Source organism: Equus quagga, chromosome 2 (genome assembly GCF_021613505.1).
Source record: "Equus quagga isolate Etosha38 chromosome 2, UCLA_HA_Equagga_1.0, whole genome shotgun sequence".
Classification (NCBI taxonomy): Eukaryota; Metazoa; Chordata; class Mammalia; order Perissodactyla; family Equidae; genus Equus; species Equus quagga.
In genome coordinates, this window is record NC_060268.1 from 12,067,128 (window position 1) to 12,088,463 (window position 21,336).

Consider the following 21,336-nt stretch of genomic DNA (forward strand, 5'->3'; position numbering starts at 1 on the left):
CAATGCTTGTAAGGGTGTGGGCTGAGATTTATAATAGGTTGGTCAGAGGAGGCCTCACTGAGAAGGTGGCATCTGAATAGACTTGAAGGAGATAATATTGTGGGCTGTGTGAATATCTGGGGACAGTGTTCCTTGGAAGTAGGAACAGGAAGTGCAAAGGCGTTGAGATGCAAGCATGCCTGGTGGGTTTGAGGACCAGCAAGAGAGGAGTGTGACTAAAGCGAAGCATGACGCCAAGGAGGAAAGTGAGGGCCAGATCAAGAGGTCTTGCAGGCTTATGCCCTGAGTAAAGTGGCAGGCCACTGAAAGGTTCCTAGCAGGGAGTAATGTCATCCAACTTATATATATATATTTTTTTAAGATTTTATTTTTTCCTTTTTCTCCCCAAAGCCCCCCGGTACATAGTTGTGTATTCTTCGTTGTGGGTTCTTCTAGTTGTGGCATGTGGGACGCTGCCTCAGCGTGGTCTGACGGACGAGCAGTGCCATGTCCGTGCCCAGGATTCGAACCGACGAAACACTGGGCCGCCTGCAGCGGAGCGCGCGAACGTAACCACTCGGCCACGGGGCCAGCCCCCCAACTTATATTTTAGTAGGATCATTCTTGAGGCTGTGTTGAGAATAGAGGAGGGCAAGGATAGAAACATTATTTTGCAATAATCCAGGCAAGAGATGATGGAAGCTTGAAGGATAGCAGTAGCAGAGGAAGTGGTGAGAGGTGGCTTATGTGCACTTTGTGTGTGTATGTGTGTGTGCGCCCGTGTAGTTATATGCAATGTTAGCTCATGTAGATTGATGTAACCACCACCATAGTCAAGATCCAGAACTGTTCCATCACCACAAGGGTCCCTGTGACATCCTTTTATAGCTATGATCCTGTTATTTTGGTATAATTATTGATCATTTACCTTTTGCTCTCAAAAATGTCTTAAAGATAAATTATATGGTCATCCTATAGATGACCATACTAGCTTGAAACTGACTACTCTTCCCTTATTTCAGAATCTATGTGGGCCTGAATTCAGACCATCTCATAAACATATATTGTTTAATAAATGAGTAGAACTCTGATACGACACTGCAAATTCATAAAAATCACATTTTGTAGTTTACATGACTTTGAATGTTATTCAACCTCCTCAGTTTGAAGATATAAAATGATTTGACAAAGATCATATAGTTTGTTCACAGCAGAGCAAGGACAAGAAAAGAGGTATGTGACACCTACCCTAACGTTCTTTCTACTACCACACCATATGGAATATAGGCATAATGCATCATACTTTATAAAGAGATTGCCCATACATTGTAGCAATTGTAACAGTGTCTCTGCTCTCATTATCTTACAAGTCTGGGAGCCAAAACTCAGAGAAGTTAATCTACTTTCCCAATGCTATACAGCTAGTAAGTGGGAGATTCAGGATTTTTAAATTCTAAATTCTAACTAGAGTTATCCACTAGAAAACCATCCAAAGCCATATCCCACTGACTGGAGAAGGGTGGTATGATCTGGGCATATCAAAGACAGTACATTTTAATAGCTGATATAGGAAAATGACTAACAACACTTCTCAATAGACGATTTCATGATAAGAAATTATATTATTATTTACTATCAAGTGCAATGAATAGTACTTGCTTTTAAAAAAGTCTTTTAAAAGAGCTTATTCTGCAGTGAACTCTAAACAGCAAAGGGCAAAATGAACAAACAGAAACTCTTCTATCAATGTTTTTAAGCCAACAGTAAAAAAACTAGAATTCCTGATACTGTATTATTCAATCCATGAATGAAGCAACTTTAGCACAAAATAGAAATCCTTCTAGAGAGTTTTAGTTGGGCACAGTTAGTGATTATGAATCTTACACCAGCATAGTTCCATGTCCTCCATGCCTTGAACTTAGTAAATAATCAATAAACGTGTTGACTTCAACTACAATTGATTAAAACTCATTTTTGATTTAAAAAATTAGTGACTGTGTAATATGAGCTCAACAACATGCTAACTTCCAAGAGAAGAGCAAAATGAAAAGACTAAGATCCCTTATGCTCAAGAAGTTTTTGCTTAAGGGAAGACGACACGTAAGCAATCAACTACCATTCGAGACAGAATTAAAATAGAGTCATAACAGAAGTAAAGAGCAGAGGAAATTAAAATACATGACACATTTAGGAAACCCTAAGTAGCGGGGGGATGGTTGGGGTTTACCAAGACTATAGGGAGAGAAATGGTTCCAAAAATTAAAAAGAAAGAAAGAAAGAAAGAAAGAAGCAGGGCAAAACTACAATGTGGAGTCCTAAATTCCACACTTACGAGGTTTGGATTATATTCCAGAGACTATTAATAGAAAAGAACTGAAGTTTTTAATTTATCTATTATTTCATTCTTGTTTATAACAGTTATTTCCTCTCTCTATATTTAAGGAATTATTCCCCTTGTTGTCTCAGTTTATTTAAGATATCGTTCCATTATTACTGTTGAGAAGTCACTGAGTCTAACTGCCATTCTTTCAGAAATGTGTCTTTTCTAAAGGTTGTTTTTAATAGCTTTTCTTTAACTTTGGTTTTCTGCAGTTTTTTCTAATTTATCGATACTTGAAATTCATTTGGTATTCCTAGATCTGAGGTTTGGGTCTTTTGACAATTCTGGAAGATTATCAGTCATTATTTCTTTGTACCTTGCCTTTTCCCTGTTACCTATGTCATCTCCTCTAGAAATCCAAATAGATTTATTTTAGGTATTTTTCACTCTTTTGTGTCTTTTAATATCTCTTTTATATTTTTCATTTCTCATCTCTCTGGCTTCCATTTCCATACTTGGTTCGGATTTATCTTCCAGCTCACTAACAGTTTCTTAAACTGTGTGTAATCTGCTATTCAACCTATGTGCTGTTTAATTATTTTTTAAAAATTTCTGTAAATTCAATCTAGCTTTTTCCCAAACCCACTTGATCATTTTTAGTCACTTTCCTTGCTCTTATTTTCCAGCATCTGTTTCAGATATTACTTGAAGATCTATGTTATAGTCTGTAACTGATAATTAGAATTTCTGAACCATTTGTTGAAGTGTATGATTCTGCTGCTTATGTTTTTACTGACTTTCATGAGAAGTGCTTTTTTCTCTTATGTGTGTTTTGATAGTTCAGGGTCTTTGAAATTTTATCTATACGAAATCTTAGAGGCCTAATATGAAGGTAACTTGCTTTCACTGTTGTCCTTGGGCCCCTCTTACTTCAGATTCGATCCTCAGCCTTTAGAACTACACAGATAATAAGAATTCAGGCATCCTGTGTGGCTCTAGACCTGCCTGAACGCTGGCTGTGGAGCATGGATTCTCAAAGATGTTTTTCCCCCTTCATAGTCAAGAAAGTCAAGTTCCTTAGCTGTTTCATTTTGTTCGAAGGGCTTGACTCCTGTTCACCTAAACACTAACGGCGCTGCCATCTAGCATACCAGATTCAGGAGAGGCCCTCCCATTACCTTCTCTGGGTTACATCGGCTCTGGGCTCTCTCTCCCGCATGCCTTGCCCTTGCAGCCATTAAAATGGAAGCTTAAATTCACCAAGGTTTGACAAACGCACTGAGGCTGAAAGGCTTCAGGCACTTATTTCCCATGTTTCTTTTTTCCATTTCCACTTTGTTTCAGGCCTTTTCAGATTCCTTATCTTCCTTCTTTCTCAGAACTGTTGTTGTACAATATTCTTACAATATAAATTGTAGCCATCTTTTTCCATTTTTTTTACCAGGAGGGTTATTTGGGATATCTCTATTTTCTTACACTGCTGAAAATGCAAGACTTAGTGAAGGTTTTTCACTGAAGTGTCACCTGTGTTTTAGAATGACTACTAATGGAAGTGTGACAACTGATGAGAGAGGTGAGAAACTGAGGACAGAAAACTTAGTTAGGAGGGTACTATTATTATCTACGTCATGAATTTGACACAGGGTAGAAGTAGGATAACAAAAAAGAGAGAAAAACATAAAAGAAATCACCATTGCAGAATTGCCAAGACCAGATGCTGAACTGTTTTGAGGTGGGTGAGAGGTTGAAAGGATATGACGATAATGTCAATTATATTAGCCTACATGTCTAGGAGTATGGTAGTACCGTTAATTGATTAATCTGTAAGTGAATAACAGAAAACTGTTAAGACGACTTAAAACACAGCACACCATTTCAGTCACCGGAAAAAGAAGTCAGGGTAAAGGTACTTAACGTTCTCAAAGCGGCTCGCTGGCTAAGGGGCTCAATGACGTCACAGGCCAGCTTCTCGCGGTGTTTTCTTCCTGGCCATAAAACGGCTGCTGCAGTTCCAGGCAGCAAGTGCGTGCTCAGGGTAGTAAGAGAGGAAGGAATGGTGCCTGCAGCATCTGTCCTATGTCAGGAAAACAAAATCTTCTCAGAGACACTCCAGTTTCTTCTCCCACCCCTGCTACAGACTGCCCCTATGTCTCATTGGCAAAAAGAAAGGCTGAGAAAGTGTTTAACTTTTCCAGCTTCTATAGTAAAGGCAAACAAAGGAGAATATAACTGAGAATAAATGGTAAGTTATACAGTCAATGGTGTTTGACTCAGGTCCTGACCTCTTCCCAGAGAGGAGAGAAGGCTGAGGGAGTCAAATTAGGGATTTGGTTTCAGACTTTCAGAGGTCAAGGAGACATTAGATATCCAAGTGGAAGGGCAGAGAAGGCACTCATTAGGACATAAATGATAGGTGACGTCATAGGAGTGGATGAAATTAGAAGAGATAAGCCTACAGTAAACGAAACACCAAATGCGGGCGAGGGCGTGGAGCAACAGAAATGCTAATTACCGGTGGGAATGCAGAATGGTACAGACACTCTGGAAAACAGTTTGGCAGTTCCTTATAAAACTAAACATACTCTTACTACATGATCCACCAATCACAGTCCTTGGTATTTAGCCAAAGAAGTTGAAAAACTTATGTCCACACAAAAACTTGTATATGGATGTCTACAGCAGCTTTGTTCATAATTGCCAAAAATTGGAAGCAACCAAGATGTCCTTCAGTAGATGAGTGGATAAATAAACTGTGGTACCTCTGGACAACGGAATATCTTCAACACTAAAAATAAATGAGCCATACAGCCATCAGAAGATACGGAAGAACTTTAAATGCATATTACTAAGTGAAAGAAGCCAATCTGAAAAGGCTACATTCTGTATGACTCCAACTACATGACATTCTGGAAAAGGCAAAACTATGGACACAATATAAAGATTAATGGTTGGCAGGTGCTGGGGGGAGGGAGGGATAAATAGGTGGAACACAGAGGATTTTTAGAGTGAAGCTCTTTTATATGATACTATAATGGTAGACACATGTCATTTACATTTATCAAAACCCATAGAATGTACAACACAAAGAGTGAACCCTAATGTAAACTATGGACTTTGGCTTCTACTTATACCAATGTAGGTTCTTGCACCCTGACAAATGTACCACTCTTGCGCTGGATGCTGGGGGCTTGTGCATGTGTTGGGGCAGAGGGTATGTGGGGACTCGACTTTCTGCTCAATTTTGCTGTGAACCTAAAACTGCTCTAAAAAATAAAGTTTGGATTTTCTTTAGAAAGAATAAGAAACTAATCACATAACCCAGGAGAACATTTATACTTTAGGAATATGTGGAAAAAGAGGTACCAACTAAAGGAGAGCAATGAAAGAAAAGAAAAATGGTGAGGATATAGCATAGCAACAGAGAACCACAGTAAAGTACTTCAAGAGAGTGGGGCCAAGAAGATTGACATGATAGGAATATTGGGTAGGATAAAAGATGGTAAGTTTCACAGGTTTAACCATCAGAGGTCACATAATCTAAGAAAGAATGCCTTTCAATGGAATTATAGTGGAGAAGCCCAACTGTAGGAGGTTAAGATGTGTGATAAGGAATGTAAATAAATAAAATGCAAGAGGGAAGAAAGACAGTATACATGACATTTCTTATAAAGTCTGATGTTTGCATATTTATAGCTAATCTAAATTTATTTTAAAATCATTAAATGTCCAAAATTATGTTCTTCAAAAAACCAATTTCTTAACATAAGTGGATAAAATTTATTTTAAATGAGAAAATATGCTGTCTTTTTTTAAAGTGACTCTCAGGGTATAGATTAGTATCAGCATAAATTCAGCCTATCACCCTATATGTACCACTGTGTTTTACTCATTATTAGAGAAAACTGCAAATGTTATAAAAGTAGGGAAATAGTGTCATGCTAGCAAATTTAGCTAGTATAATTCCATGCTACTTCAAAAATAATGCTTATAGATGATCACCAAAGTCTAATTCTATGCTCTATCATGAAACGTAATTGAGGAAGAATTTTCTGATTATGAGAATAAACAAAAGCATTATTATTTAAATAGCACTAGATTATTAAAAAGTATTTCCTTGTATGATAAGCGTGTATTTGCCATAATCATCACTTTGAAAAGTTCTATGTAATGTATGACCATTAACTTAGATTTTTCCCAAACATATCTCTAGGACTATTTCCTTTAGGAATTTCAGCCTAATACAATGAAATAAAACAAGAGTTTTTCAGCTCTCATTCTATTCAAGTTTACCTTAATTAGCGATATTAATAATAGTACTATTATGATAAAGTACTAGAAATATTATTGGCAGACTGAAAGGTCCTGGAGACAATCAATCTTTTAAAAATTCCTCCTAAAGCTCATCTAGATACTAACTAAATATTATATCAGTTAACAAAAAAGTGACACTTGTAAATGGATTGTAAAAGATAAGCACACTGCTCACAGCGGAAACAGTTTATTCACCAGATAGCTTGGTAATAAACTGCTTATTATTCACAACTTCCAGGCGACTCGATGATACGGAGTGCAATCAAAGCACCAAACAAAGAACAAAGTCCCTGAAAAGTAAGAATTTTAGAAAAAGGATTCAGAATACAGCATGCACATTATAAATAACCTAATTTTCACAATAAATTTAAGGTTTCTCATGAGGAATTCTGGCATAAAATAGCTAAAAAATGATTCAAAGTCAGTGTTATGCAAGACGGACATTTTAAAAAGAGCTAAAATGAACACAGGGACTTTAAAAAGACTGAACTGATAAGAGAGTTTTTAAAAATTGATTCTTCCTCCCATCCTTATGCTACAAAAAGTTTAAGTTGGCTTAGTTAATGGATAAAGTTTTGAAGAACTAAAAGACAACAGAACATCTGACACTTTTGCACAAAAAGACGAGCAACTAGAAAAGATTTTAATGTAGTATATTTGTCAGGGGTAATAAGGTAGCTTTGTTTATATATTACTTTCAATTACACAGTCCACGGTTTACAGAAATTTCTATTTTATGAGGGTTTAGTTTTTGTTTTGTTTTGAACTTCCAGGTCTCTTTGGGTCTACATTTTGCCTTCTAATTTTAATAACCTCTTAGAAATGTGCATCTATTTCTCTCCATAAATACCAGCTGCCATTTAATTCAATTTAACATAAATACACAACCAAAAATGCCAGAATAAAGAGTATGCAATCATTATCTACTTATTAAGTACTAATACCTACGAACCAGAATTTCTAGTTTAGGTTCTGTTTTAATTGGAAATAGCCATCTCACAGAGAACACATGAAATCTGTCCCCTAATGCTGGTAAAAAATTAGCACACATAAGGGAAGCTGTCTTTAAAACAACGTTACTTTTGATTTGCAAGGATATATTAAAAAAATTTATTATACTTAATTTTACTCTTTAAATAGTAAATTCCTTGGGGTAATTAAGAAATAACCACAGCAATCTACAATTCCTTTCTTTCCCATTTATTGTTCTGATCTACAAATTCAAGAGAAAAGGAGAGAAAGTGCATTAAACAATAACACAGTATATCCACTACTAACAGAATTTCAAAATGAAACTACATTTTGTAGAAAAATCTGACTTCAAGCAAACCTCACACTTTATGAACAGAGTAAAAATATTTTCCACATCGAAACATCACCATTTTTCTCAATACTGGTAGATGATTCTGGCTTGGTGAGTTACACTGCTAATGACATGATATTCTTTTGTAATCTGTAGCAAAAAATGAACTTAAGACAACAAAGTACGAAACAGTCCTCTTGAGAGCCTATCTTTTTTTTTTACTGCACAATAGCAACAATGATGAATCTTTTCTGTTTCCTGTCGATACGTTTTGTTTTTACTTTTAACCATCAATGAGAATGGAAGCACCCTGAGGGCAGGGACCACTATTATGTCGCAGGCACTACGCTAGGAACTGGGGCAAAGACAAAAAGGAGAACGGAAAATATCTTAAGAAAAAAATATAATTAGTAGAATTGAAACAGTGTTCTTTCTCATGATTACTGGATCTATATTACAACACAACAGAACTTTTTGTCATGAAATGTACATTTCACTTGTTTCAAGTTCTGGTAGAATATATCTTCTTTCTTTTTTTGTTCTAAGTAACATTTGAGTAATCTTTCAATTCCCAAACATATTCACATACCCTTGAGGGAGTGTCAGTTCGGTGTGTTACTGATATTATAAGTTATTTAAAACATTGTTGTAATAAATAGTGATGCGAAGAAAAGGCTCATGATTTACATCTTTTTTCTTTTAGTGTGGTCACTTTTTATTAACTACGAAAGGTAACAATATATTATAAAATCAAAAACAGAATGAACATCAACCGAAAGTTATTAATATACCACCACTCAAAACTCAGAAAATATGTTGTTTTCACATACACATACACGAAATAAACTAACGCGATAACAGAAGGGTGCTGTCTCCGTGTTTGAAGAAGGGGTTGTTGGCAAACACCACAGCTCACTTCTGCTGAAATGTACACAAGTGAAATGTGCAGCCCAGAAAGCTGGCACCAAGGGCTTACAACCTTAATTTGCCTGCAAGAAGGAGTGGAGATTTACCTTCAGAGCACGTTCTTGATTGTTTTCAGCAGTCAGATGTCTCATGTTGTTTGCTGAAGTCTGGTTCTGCTCTTTCAGATGATGAAGCTCCTGCTCCAGCCGTTTGCACTGCCACAGGGGAAGAATCCCATTAAGTAAAGGAGTTATAGCATTTTTTTTTCACCAAGCCACATAAATTAATGTAAATAATACCACTGTATTCTCTAAAAGACAAGGTATCTTGTGCAACAAGAATAGTAAGTTAAAAGTAATGTTGAATATGAACAAAAGAATATAGTACTCCTGCAATTCAACTGCAATTTTCAGCATGACTTTCATTAATCTAAATATTACCAGATGAATTAGAAAAATACATATTTTTTATAAAATTAAGACCAAACTAGATTTAAAATTATTTTCTTCATTAACCAAATGCTTTTCATTATATATCTGCTGGCTGAATAAAAGCGTGCTTCTAAACACCACAATAAGTTCTAAATAAACTACAATATGATATTCTGTGATAAATTTTTAACAAATAAAAATTACTATAAATATATATATATTAAGAGATTTTTCAAATTTTTAGAAATATCTAAAGAAACAGTTGTGTAGGAAAAAAAGTAACAGGCATAGAGGGGCTACAGGACTTAGAAACAACTAAGGAAACAAGTGTTTTAAATTTCTATTTTGACTAAACCTTACTTTTTAAATGAAACAAGTGAACACAAACATGTGAAATGACAATTTGACCTACTGGGACTATATGAGGATATAAGTAAAAAAGAACTTATAAATAAAAGCATAAATGGTCTAAAATAAGCATCTATGTTAAAAAAATCAGCAAAATCTTCATGTCATTTGAATAGAAGATTTTAATATAAATCTATCAAAAATTTTACACAATAATTATACAGGCTATAAGCTGATACACTGCAAATCGGGACCATGTGTAGATACATGAAGGATTTGCAAAGGAATTAAGTATTAAGTGTATCTTTCAGGAAAAAGTTACAAATCACTCCTTAATATATCTATTTTTAAATTTGGATATTTAAATAACAACTAATAAATACACATATTGACTCAAGATCTAGACAAAGTTACTTCTAGATTATTTGATAAATGGCTAGTTGTCATAATGAATTAAAAATCATTATTATGACACAATCAAGATGCAGTCATAATCCAAATGGGTGTTTCTTCCTACTCTAACATTGATTTCTTTTGCCTCTGACCATTATAATATTCTGTAGTCTATATCAGCATTTCCTAACCTTGAGTAATATACAAATCCTTTTAAAAGAAAAAGTCTTACCAGACTCCTGATATTGACTTAAATTATATTATACAGTATATTATATATATTATTATATTATATACAAATACAAAATTAGGTACACATGCCTCATGCATATGTAATACAATTAAAGAACCAAAATACATTTATAAATTAAATTAAAAAATCACAAAATCAGGTCTTTTAAAGTTAATATTAATTTAGCAGATAAAGTTTTGTTGAAGCTGAGCTCTGCAAAGATGATATAGTCCTGACTGATACGGTGGCAGGTCCTTTCACATTGCCATGTCTATTCCAACATGTGCGTGTGACAACTTAATTCTCCTATCACATTTTTAAAAATTATGAGTGAAACCTTTGTGACATGATATCATTTGGCCTTTATTTGGAGGGGACACATGATTTACATATTAAACTCTGTATATGGCTCTTTTTAGCCTGAAACAATTAAAATATTTGATCACAAACGCAATCAAAATATAAATCCGTTGAGTGAAGAAATGAACTATGAGGCATGAAGATGAGTAAGATATAGAAGTAAGCATCACAATCTAGTAGCAATATTCTCTACTAGAACTATCCTTTACATTTTCAACAATCTTAATATAAAATTCTTACATATTAAGCACTAAAGTGGAATGAGTAAATATGACCTGTGAGGTTACAAAGGTGGGGTAGGTAATTTTGGCTATGGGGTGAAAGCACGTTTCATGGAGCAGATGACATCGAGCTGGGTTTGTTTTGAGGACAGGATTTTATCAGCTGAAAGAGGAGAAAGAGGAAGAATGTAAGAGAAAAGGAGTGGACGTAGAACCATCAGGGTCTTTCTAGAGAAAGTGAGACAGCACAGTCACAGAGCTGTCTGACCACCTGCATTTGTGTTCTCAAGTAAATTAGAAACGACCCAAGGACAGAGACTTCTTCCCTATCCACATGAGTCACAAAAAGAATTCACTCACTCCTGTTCAAGAAATAACTGGTAAATTTATTTTCCTTTCTTCATGAGGTTTAAATTTAACACTGACCTTGGAATGAAACTGCGGTGAGCCAACACTAACTTTGAACTGAATAAAAACATAGATAAATGCTCTTGTTAAATACACGTTTGTGATTTATATTTAACTATATTTAAGACTTCTTTAGATTTACTCAATCCTATATTATTTCTCCATTTGATGTTATACTTGGAGACTCTAACATACTCCCAAAATTGCCTATTCAGGTATAAGTTCTTCTAGTTATTTCCTTTCTTTTCTTTACTAAACTCTAACTTTGAAACTTATTTTGAAGTAAAAAGATTTAACTGTTTTTTCATTACCAAGTGCTACACTATATTAATTATTGTCACTTTATGATTTTGTATAATATTTATAAAGTCAATAAAAATCCTGTTCTGTAATTTACATCTCAAATTTTCTTCACATTGTCACCAATTGAGTCTCTATACATGTTTATTTTTAAGTTTTGAATTGCCAGTTAAAACATACAGAAAGAGACAGGGAACAATATAACAGAAACTGTTGTACCCATCACCAATATTTACCAAATGAAAACAAATTTGCTATAATTCTTTCAAATTTTTATAAGATAAAGCATTAGAACTTTAACACATTTCTCCATTCCCCAATCTCATTGCCATCCCTTCTCCCCGATGAACCCCTATTTCAAAGTACATTTTCATTAAACCAATACAGTAATACGCCACATAATGACATTTTGGTTAACAACCACAAACCACAAATATGATGGTGGTCTCATAAGATCAGTACCATATAGCCTAGGTGTGTCGTAGGCTATGCCATCCAGGTTTGTATAAGTGCACTCTGTGATGGTCGCACAACAACGAAACCACCTAACGATGCATTTCTCAGAATGCATCCCTATCATTAAGCAACACATGACTGTCTTCACTAAGCACTTATCCTGTGCCAAGCACAGTTACAGATGGTGGGGGTTACAGCATTTGACAAAGTCCATAAAAATCCCTGCCCCCATGGAACTCAAACTCTGGTTGGGAAAAGAGACAATATAATACATAAATGAAATACACAGTATGATAGAAGGTGAAAATGTTATGGAGTAAAACAAATTAGAAATATAGGGAGTACCAAAAGAGTAGATAAGGAAATCTTTTGCAAGCTTTATAGGAAAGACACAATTGAGAAAAAGATATTTGAATAAAGACTCTAAGAAGACAAAGCAGTAAATCTTCAGATCTTTGCAGGGAGTGGTTCAAGCAGAGGAACAGCAGGAGCAAAGGCCTGATGTGGAAGCTTGTCTGGCATGTCTGAGTGACCACAGGAAGAACGTGGCAGGAATGAAGGAAGCGAGGGGGAGACACTGGGAGAGTCTGGAGAGCCCTGAAGTCCTTATAGAGACCATGACTTTTAGTCTGAGTGACAGGGAAAGTTGCTGGAGGATTTTGAAGAAAGAAGGACCAGGATTTGTCTTACATTAACATGGGTTCACACTCCTGCTCTGTTAAGAATAGACTCCAGGGAAGACTCGAGGGAAGAAGCAGGAAGTCTGGTTGGGAGGTTATTGCGAGTCCAGGAGAGATGAGGTGGCTCAGGCTAGGATGGCAGCAGCGGAGCTGTAGTCAGACTCTGAATATATTTTAGAAGATACTGACAAAAAAACTTCCTTTCAGTGGTGGTCATTCTTGTCCTCTTGTTTCTGAGCTTACAAGGAATGTTTCCGCCATATAATCATTAACATGCATTTTGGTAGATTCCTTAATCACATTAAGGACATTATTTTTTATTTCCTAGTTTGCTAAAAGGTCCCACTTCCCTTCCATAAAAATTTACAGGATGTGTTTAATTTTACTGAATGCTTTTTCCATATGTGTTGTATTAATATGATTAGTTTATCTCAATTTTCTAATGCATAATAACTATTTGATCACTGATGAGCCATAACTGATCATCACATTGGTTACATTCATTTGTAGATGTATACGTGCGTAGGAAAAATAGCTACCTTAATTTGGTGTACAAATGTTTTCCATCAGATTGCTGGTATGTTCCTAAGTGAAACCGACATGTAATGTTCCTTTCTTGGACTATCGTTTTCAGTTTTGTTATCAAGGTTGGATTAGCCTCATAAAAAGGTTTGTCACTTTATTCTCTGAAACAGTGTATGTAAAATTATCTGCTCTTTCAAGAACTGCTAGATAGCCCCCACCAAGCCATCTCAGCTTTGCTTCTGGGTCCAAGTTCCCATTTTCCGACGCACAGCTTTTCCGAGGTCTTTCAGTGATCCATTCTGCCTCACACTCTTTCCTGGATCTCACTGCTATGGTGAAAGCTACTCCCCGGCACTCTGAACATGCTACTCCATCGCAGCCTGGCAGCTATTGTTGCTAATGTGAAGTCACTATTAGTCTAGCAATCATTCCTGCGGAGGTTAATCTGTCTCCTCTCCAAGGCTGCTTTAACATCCTCTGCAGCGCCTTTCGAGCTGTACAGTTCTACAGCGACAAGCGGTGGATTTAACCTAGATACTTTTTGTGATTCTCCAATCTGGAATATTCACAGCTATTATCTCTTGGAGTGCTACCTAGCTTTCATTTTGAAACTCATATTAGTCTTATATAGATCTATTCTTTTTTTCTTTCATGTCTTTTAATCTCTATTTCATATTTTAAATTTCTGTCTATGGGGGTAAATCTGAGCATCTATCATTAGTGACTCTCGAGTCTATCTTCAGCTGTGTCTACTCTTCCTCTGTTCATGTGCCTTTTAATTTCAGTGACTAGATGTTTTCTTGTATTCTATTTCAATTCTGTCCATCTTTTTGTTTGTAGTTTTTTTTCTTTTTGAGAAAGATTAGCCATGAGCTAACATCTGCTGCCAATCCTCTTTTTGCTGAGGAAGACTGGCCCTGAGCTAACATCTGTACCCATCTTCCTCTGATTTATACGTGGGATGCCTGCCACAGCATGGCTTGATGGGCAGTGTGTAGGTCTGCACCCGGGATCTGAACCAGCGAACCCTGGGCCACGGAAGCAGAACGTGTGACCTTCACTGCTGTGCCACCTGGCTAGCCCCTGTAGTGCTCTTTTTTATATGTCTATTTAATGATTTCCCTGTTTAAATACACATATTTTATATTCTTTCATGTTTCCCTATTATATCAAATTGTTGATGGCCTAATTTTTTAAATTATCCTTCATGGTGGGCTTTTTTCTCATGTGGTGTGTAGAAAGGTAGAGAATCCTCCTCTGCCAGAAGTTCTGTATTAACCTGTGTGGGGAAGAACTGTTAGACTGCTTTTGCATTTGTTTCTGCTGGGTGACCCAAAGTTTTTACTCATCCAGGACAGGCTTTTATGTTAATGTCTTAGTTTGTGGGTTCTCACCATGATGGTTATGGAATTTGGTGTCCATACTCCCACATGGAGTGGGTCTAGCTGTTCAATTTCTCAGGATAATTTTTTCTCCTTTTGCTCAGTCGTGACCAGAAACAAACTTCCCTGTCGCTTTCCTGAGCCAGTGAGTTGTCTATTTTTTCTAGATTCCCTTACACTAAAGAGGTGCTCTTTCTTTGGTTCTGGGTATATGTGTAAGGGTCTCCACTCAGTTCCCACTTCAGGCGGTCCTATCATCGCTCCTTGGGAGGGCAACACAATCCAACGTCCTTCTGTTGGGATCTTGATCTGCTTTTATAGCCCCAGTTAACTAGCACATTTGTAACCCCTTAGGTTTCCTTTTAATTTTTACTCCTTACAGACTTTCTCTTTCATTCTTTTTGAAAACATGAGGGGAGAAGGGTACTCCCAGGTCAATTTTTATATGAAATAAGAATAGTTTAAGAACAATAAAGCTACTTTTGTGCTGAGGGCATTATCTACCTTCTATACTTGGGCTCAGTTTTCATGGCCATGCAGTACAAGAGGCATAGAAGACAAGGCTCAGGGACCACCCAAAGTGGCGAGTGTCCTAAAGGGCTACACTTTCAGGTGTTTAATGATCCTCCCCACTTTAATGAAGGAAAAGAAACAAGAAAATGCTAGAGAAGATGTATGTCCCTAAGTCAAGGAACATATAATTTCTTCTATGATTTTAGACAGCTTCATTTTGAACTGACACAATTAAAAATAACATAGTATCTTCCCTGTTCATATTCTGCCAAATATGAATGTTCTTAAAAATTCTAATGCATGAATTAAGACCTAGTAGTTTCATTATACCTTTTTTAGTTGAAAAAATTTTTAATACTCAAATTGAACTTAAGTAAATGCTATCTGTATATGGCCACAGTGTCCTTGAGAACTAGGATTCTCACCAAAAGAGACAAAAGATACAGATGAAAGATAAAATAAGTAAAAACCCGTTAGGTCAGAATTTGAATTGGAAGTATCAGTATGAAAATATAAAGAGTTTTATCTTTAAAAAATATATTAAAAAATACGTGTGTGTGTTTGTGTATTTCCTAGTTCTGCCTGTTGAAAAAAGCTAGAAACAACAGGAAATCCAGTAGCACTGAGTACTCCTAGCACTTAGTCTGTGGGTTCCAAGTCCCATTTCTTACCAAATAAAGGACTCCATGGATACACAGCTGTATCTCGGTCTGGGACAAGAAATGTACAATACAACCCAGGAACACCTGTTCTTGGCAGAAGTTTTGTGTTAACTCTCAAAACTGAGGAACTAAAAAGGGACTCAAAAAGGACTCAGACGCCAACTCGAAAAGCTCCCCACTAGCTAAAGACAATTTGAACATCAATAAGGACAGCAACTGCAGAATATGAAAACATAAAATATGTTTAAATTATTGAGCTTATAATGATACTAAAAATTTTTAAAACTAATTGTCATTGTTGGCAAATACTAGTAAGCCAAGAATTCATCCACCCTTTCTTATATAAACTTTAACGCTAGGTAATCAAATGATGAAAATATGACTATAGAAATATTCAAGCTAATAAAGAAAAAGGGGAATGTAGGAATATCATGATTTTGAAATCATTAATATACTAAGAGACGTAGGCATTGAGATCTGCTAACAACACAGTTCTTTCACAGCCTGACATGTGTTTCCAGATGAAACACAAAAACCACCTGTGAAGTAGTCCTGCTAATAAAAACTCATCTGAATCTCATCAAACACAATTCTTATAGAAGAGAGAAACATTAAATGACACTATAGGGATGCAATGAATAAACCGGGAAACTCTGCAAGAAAATTGACTCAGTTTGTTTAAAAAGTAAATCCCAAGGGGAAAAAGAGATAGAAAGGGAATCTATAAATTTTAAAAAGTGTTTAGAGTCAATTCAATCGTTTGCAATGTGTGATTCTTATTGAGACACAGATTCAAAACACAGAGGAAAAGTTATATTTATGAAATCACTGGAATTTGAAAACTAATCAGATGTTTCACAATATTTTCGGTGTGATAATGGTACTGTGGTTACGTTTTAAACAGTAGTCCTTATCTTTTAGAGATAAACAATAAAAGTTGTAGATAAAAAAGGATATTATGTCAGGGATTTCCTTCAAAATAGTATGAGAAGAAGTAATTGAGTGGGGGATATAGATTAAGAAGATGGATGATTGTAGCAGGGTGAAATACCACAGGGGTTCATGATCCTATGCTCTCTAAGCTCACTGATAAGAAGAAAAGGATTAAATGTGCCTCTGTAAACAAACAAAACTAACTCTACAATGTGAGTGAACTAAACATATAAAACACAAAAATCGATGGCAAATTTTTATAAAATTAATTTGGCCCCTATCTACTACAAGATCTGTTTTCACCAGTAATTTCCTTCTACTCATTATCGTGAATTCTGAAGAATTATATCAAGCAGAAATACATTGGTATGATTCTGTTTTACTTCATGTTTACTTTCTGAAAGGTTATCACGCCTTAAGTTTTTAACAAAAAGTTCTCTAAGATCGTCTAAATTTTTAACAGCTGCTGGGTCTCCTCCTGTACAATCTGCCTTCGGTCACAAATCATTCTGATTGCATTACAATCAAACATCTTCCCACTTGGATGCTATACAACCCTTTCCTTTGCAGACAAAAAATAATACCAGACTCTTCCAGTCAAAACAGAGACGGAACTTTGGTGTCAACGTGAATCATGTACTCTGAACTGCAGATGTTTGGAAGCCCTTAGCATTATATAAATAAGTTTTTATTCCTCTTCATTTAGAAGAATTTTTCAAATCACTGTATTTTAGATTTAAAAATAATAACTTGAATGCTTTTCTCACATTACAATAACGTGGAATAAAGAGATTTCAAATTCAAAAAGTTAACTTGTTTCTTCAAAGCCCTGGCAGAATATCAACAACTTGGTTTAAACGAATATTTATACAACACTCACAGGTTTAAAAATACCAAAGATTAAAAAAGAAAAACAATAATTATGTGACCGAGTCTCTGAAACCACATATGCTGCAGCTGATATACGTGTGTGTATATATATATGTTTACTGAATAATTTATGGTTTTTTATATTTTATATACTTATTATATATCTCTCTCTACATAATACATATAATATATAAATTATTCAGTAAATATTCATTGAGCATCCATCAGGCAACATGCTAGGCAATGACGTGTTTCTACATATTTAAATATATGTATCCTTCATATAAACATTTCAAAAACACCATACAAAAGTAAATAACTAACATTTTAATAACAAATACAGTAATTTACACTCATTTTAAACTATTAAACTAGTCCAAAGAGATTAAAGAAACATTTAAAATCACAAAGTAAAAGGATTAGTAATTATTTAAAAAGGTATCAACATGTATACAGGTATTTATTTAGTATGCTATGCTATTAAAATATTTTTGTAATACTGTTTAACATTAAGTTATCTGTACTCATAAAAAGCAGTTCATTTGAAAAACTGTGGTTTGCATCTCTATTTCAGAATAAAGGGTAACGCATATATTATTAATGACGGCCAATCAACTCTTAGTGAGAAATTAGTATGTGGCAGGCGCTCTTCTAAACACTTTACGTGTATTAAATCAGTAAATCTTCATGTGGACCCTATGAGTTAGATACTATTATTCCATTTTGCAGAGAAGGATAAATAACTTCAGAGGCAGAGAGTAATAAATAACTTCTTCAAAGCCATGCAACTAAAAAGAAGTAAAATTCAAATTCAGGCAGTATAACTCAGTTTATCAACAAAATTTAGTGTGCCCATATATGTACAATAACAAAAGGAATGGAAAGAACTAGAACTACAGAAAAAGTTGATGATGACATTTTAAAATGTGAACTTTGAACAACTAGAGATACAGATAATTTTTTAAGTAGTACATTGAGCTGATATAAGAAAATACTCAACGTAGATCAGAATGGAATATGGACTAGCTAGTATATAGAATTATCACCTTTTAACTCAGTTCATTCATACTGAACAAAGTCTACACAAAATTAATGAAAACCACTTAGGCAATTATTTCTTACTTTTTAATCGCAAATTCTAAGGATAACACAGTATCTAAAATCATAATGCTCTTTTTAGGAGTATAAAACAAAAAAAAAGCTATTCTTTTACTACCATTGAAAGTGTTTTCTTTCAGACTAAGTTCTTAAAAAAGCCACATATGTGTTTGCGTATTTATATATATTTTACACATATATACACTTATATACCCATATTAGTATATTAACATATATATTTATGCATGCACAAAACACACACACTTTGTATAAGATTGAAATCATCAGATGTTCACATGAGAATGTCAAAAATATCTATTTCTCCTTTGTATAAACTGCAAACTTTAAGACAGTAGAGTCCAGTGTGTCTATCCGCTGCTAAAGAGTCAGCAAGGTCCCTAAAACATGGGTAGTATTAAATATCTATAATGGTTTTACTGTATTCCCTCCTTATAAATGGAATTTATTCAGTCATCCCTGCTAAACTTGAAAATTATCTTAAGCTCGCTCCCATCTTTATCCTAAAATTGGACGAAGTCCTATTCCTTCAACATGCTTTATTCTCTATCCACACTGTCATACCATTTATTCAGCTTCTAAGTTTCTCACTAACTGGCAAGAGTCATGCCTCCAGTCTCCAGCCTTTCCAAATTATCCTCTATTCTAGTAGTTCCCAAAGCTGGCTGAAAATCAAAATCAACAGGGGAGCTTAAAAAAAGAACCTGTTTATCTATGTGCACGTGTTTTCAGGCTGCATCTCAGAGCTAATAAATATTCCCAAGAGCTATTTCTAAAACACAGCTCTGACTGATCACACTAACTCCTACCTGCTCTATCTGGATAGCCTTTATTGGCTCTTGCATTGCTTACAGAATTAAAACCAAGTTTTGGAGAATGACAGTGGCTTTTCATGAACCAGACCTATTTCATATTTTCTCTTTCCTCCCCAACTGCACACTTTGTAGTTCAGACATGCTAAATTATCCACAGTTCTCAAAACATGAACATTCCTTATAACTTTCACGCTTTTGCAGAAGTGTTTACACGTGTCTGATTTATTTACACAGGACCAGACCCCATCTTTTCACTGGGAAGCCCTCGGGAGGAATACGATGGCCTCCTTGCTTCTCTGGATTCACTGCCCTTCCTGTATGTGCTCATGGCAACCGTCCACTTGGCCTTCTCCCTCACATCCACCTACGATCCCAGGGCTGAACCTAGGACCTGGCTCACTGAAGCTACCTAACGCACGTTTACTAAATAAACCATGTGAATTTCCTTTAAAGAAATCTTATTTTTTCCATACTAACTTCCTTCTAAAGTTAAAGGCATATGCCACTAAACAATATTTAGGCAATCATATGCCTATAGACATAAATACAGCTAAGAATATAAAATCTGAAAAAAGTATATGAAAACTAATTTTTAAAATATAGAAATACACAAAATAATAGTATTACTTATGTTTCCTGAAAGATCATAAATGTAAACAAGGACTATTTAATGATATGCCTTTCAACTGACTCCCAATTAAGAAGCATAAGTCTAAATCTCTAAAAGCTTGCGATAGAGCAGCAAAACAATAATGCAAGTGGGGCCATAGAAGGAAAAAAAAAAGTAGTAAGACAAAGATTCTTCCATCAGTGAAACAAGAGAGGGTCTTGTTTCCAACATTCTAGCTTGTCTAGGAGCTGCCCAAGGGACTTGTTTCTGCCTTGTCTGACTTAGAGTACTGATGGGGATGACAGCATGGTTTGGATATCAGGTTGGAGGTTGCTGAAAGCTGTAGTGAACACACAGCAAGCGGGAACTACAGAACCATAGAGCCACAGGTGTCCACAGTCAAGACATTATTAGCAGAGGACTACAACAGATATCCAAGATCCTGCAAAGCAGCAAGTGTGAGACTCTAAGGGAAATGAAGACATTTAAAAACAGCCAAGCATACAGAAAAATTGGGAAAAAAGCACACACAGGCCCAGGGGAGACTTATCTCCAGAAAAGGCCCAAGAAGACCTTGAATCATCTCACCAGGCTGATTACTGAAAGTATTCTCCTGCACAGAGCCAGTCCACAAAACGGGAGGTGTGGCTATTTCTTCAAATGTCTGATTTTCAACAAAAAATCAGAAGGCATACAAAGAAATAGGGAAACATGGTCTATTTGAAAGAACAAAATAAATACCGAGAAACGAACCTTAAAGAAACACAGATCTCCAACTTAATGGACAAAAACTTTAAACCGCTGTCTTAAGTATGCTCAATGAGCTAAAGGAGAACATGAACAGAAAACTAAACAGTATCATAAAATGATATATGAACAAAAATGAGGATATCAATAACATAAGAGAATTATTTTTAAAAAAGAACCAAACAGAAATTCTGGGGCTGAAAAAACACAATACTTGAATTGAAGAATTCACGAGAGGGGTTTCAACAGCAGACTCCAACAGGCAGAAGAAAGAATCAGTGAACGTGAATAAAGGTAATAAAGATAGTTTGAAATTATTGTGTCTGAGGAGTAAAAAGAAAAAATAATTAAAAAAAAGTGAATAGAACCTAAGGGATTTAGGGTTCCATCAAGTGGACCAATATATACATTACGGGATTCAAAGAAAGTAAAGAGAGAGAAAGGGGGAGGATGGCTTATTTGAAGAAATAATGTCTGAAAACTTCCCAAATTTCAGGAAACATAGGAAATAAAAA

At 35.3% G+C, this 21,336-nt stretch overlaps 1 protein-coding gene across 8 annotated transcripts in view; it reads right to left on the reverse strand.

Moving 5' to 3' along the window:
- MIPOL1 (mirror-image polydactyly 1) overlaps window positions 1–21,336 on the reverse strand; it is a 301,403-nt gene that overhangs the window by 144,718 nt on the left and 135,349 nt on the right. For all 8 annotated transcript variants that reach the window (XM_046653537.1, XM_046653536.1, XM_046653538.1 and 5 more), the window contains one exon: window positions 8,927–9,034. In XM_046653537.1, coding sequence (XP_046509493.1) covers window positions 8,927–9,034 — 108 coding nt within the window. The remainder of the gene's footprint in view (window positions 1–8,926; window positions 9,035–21,336) is intronic.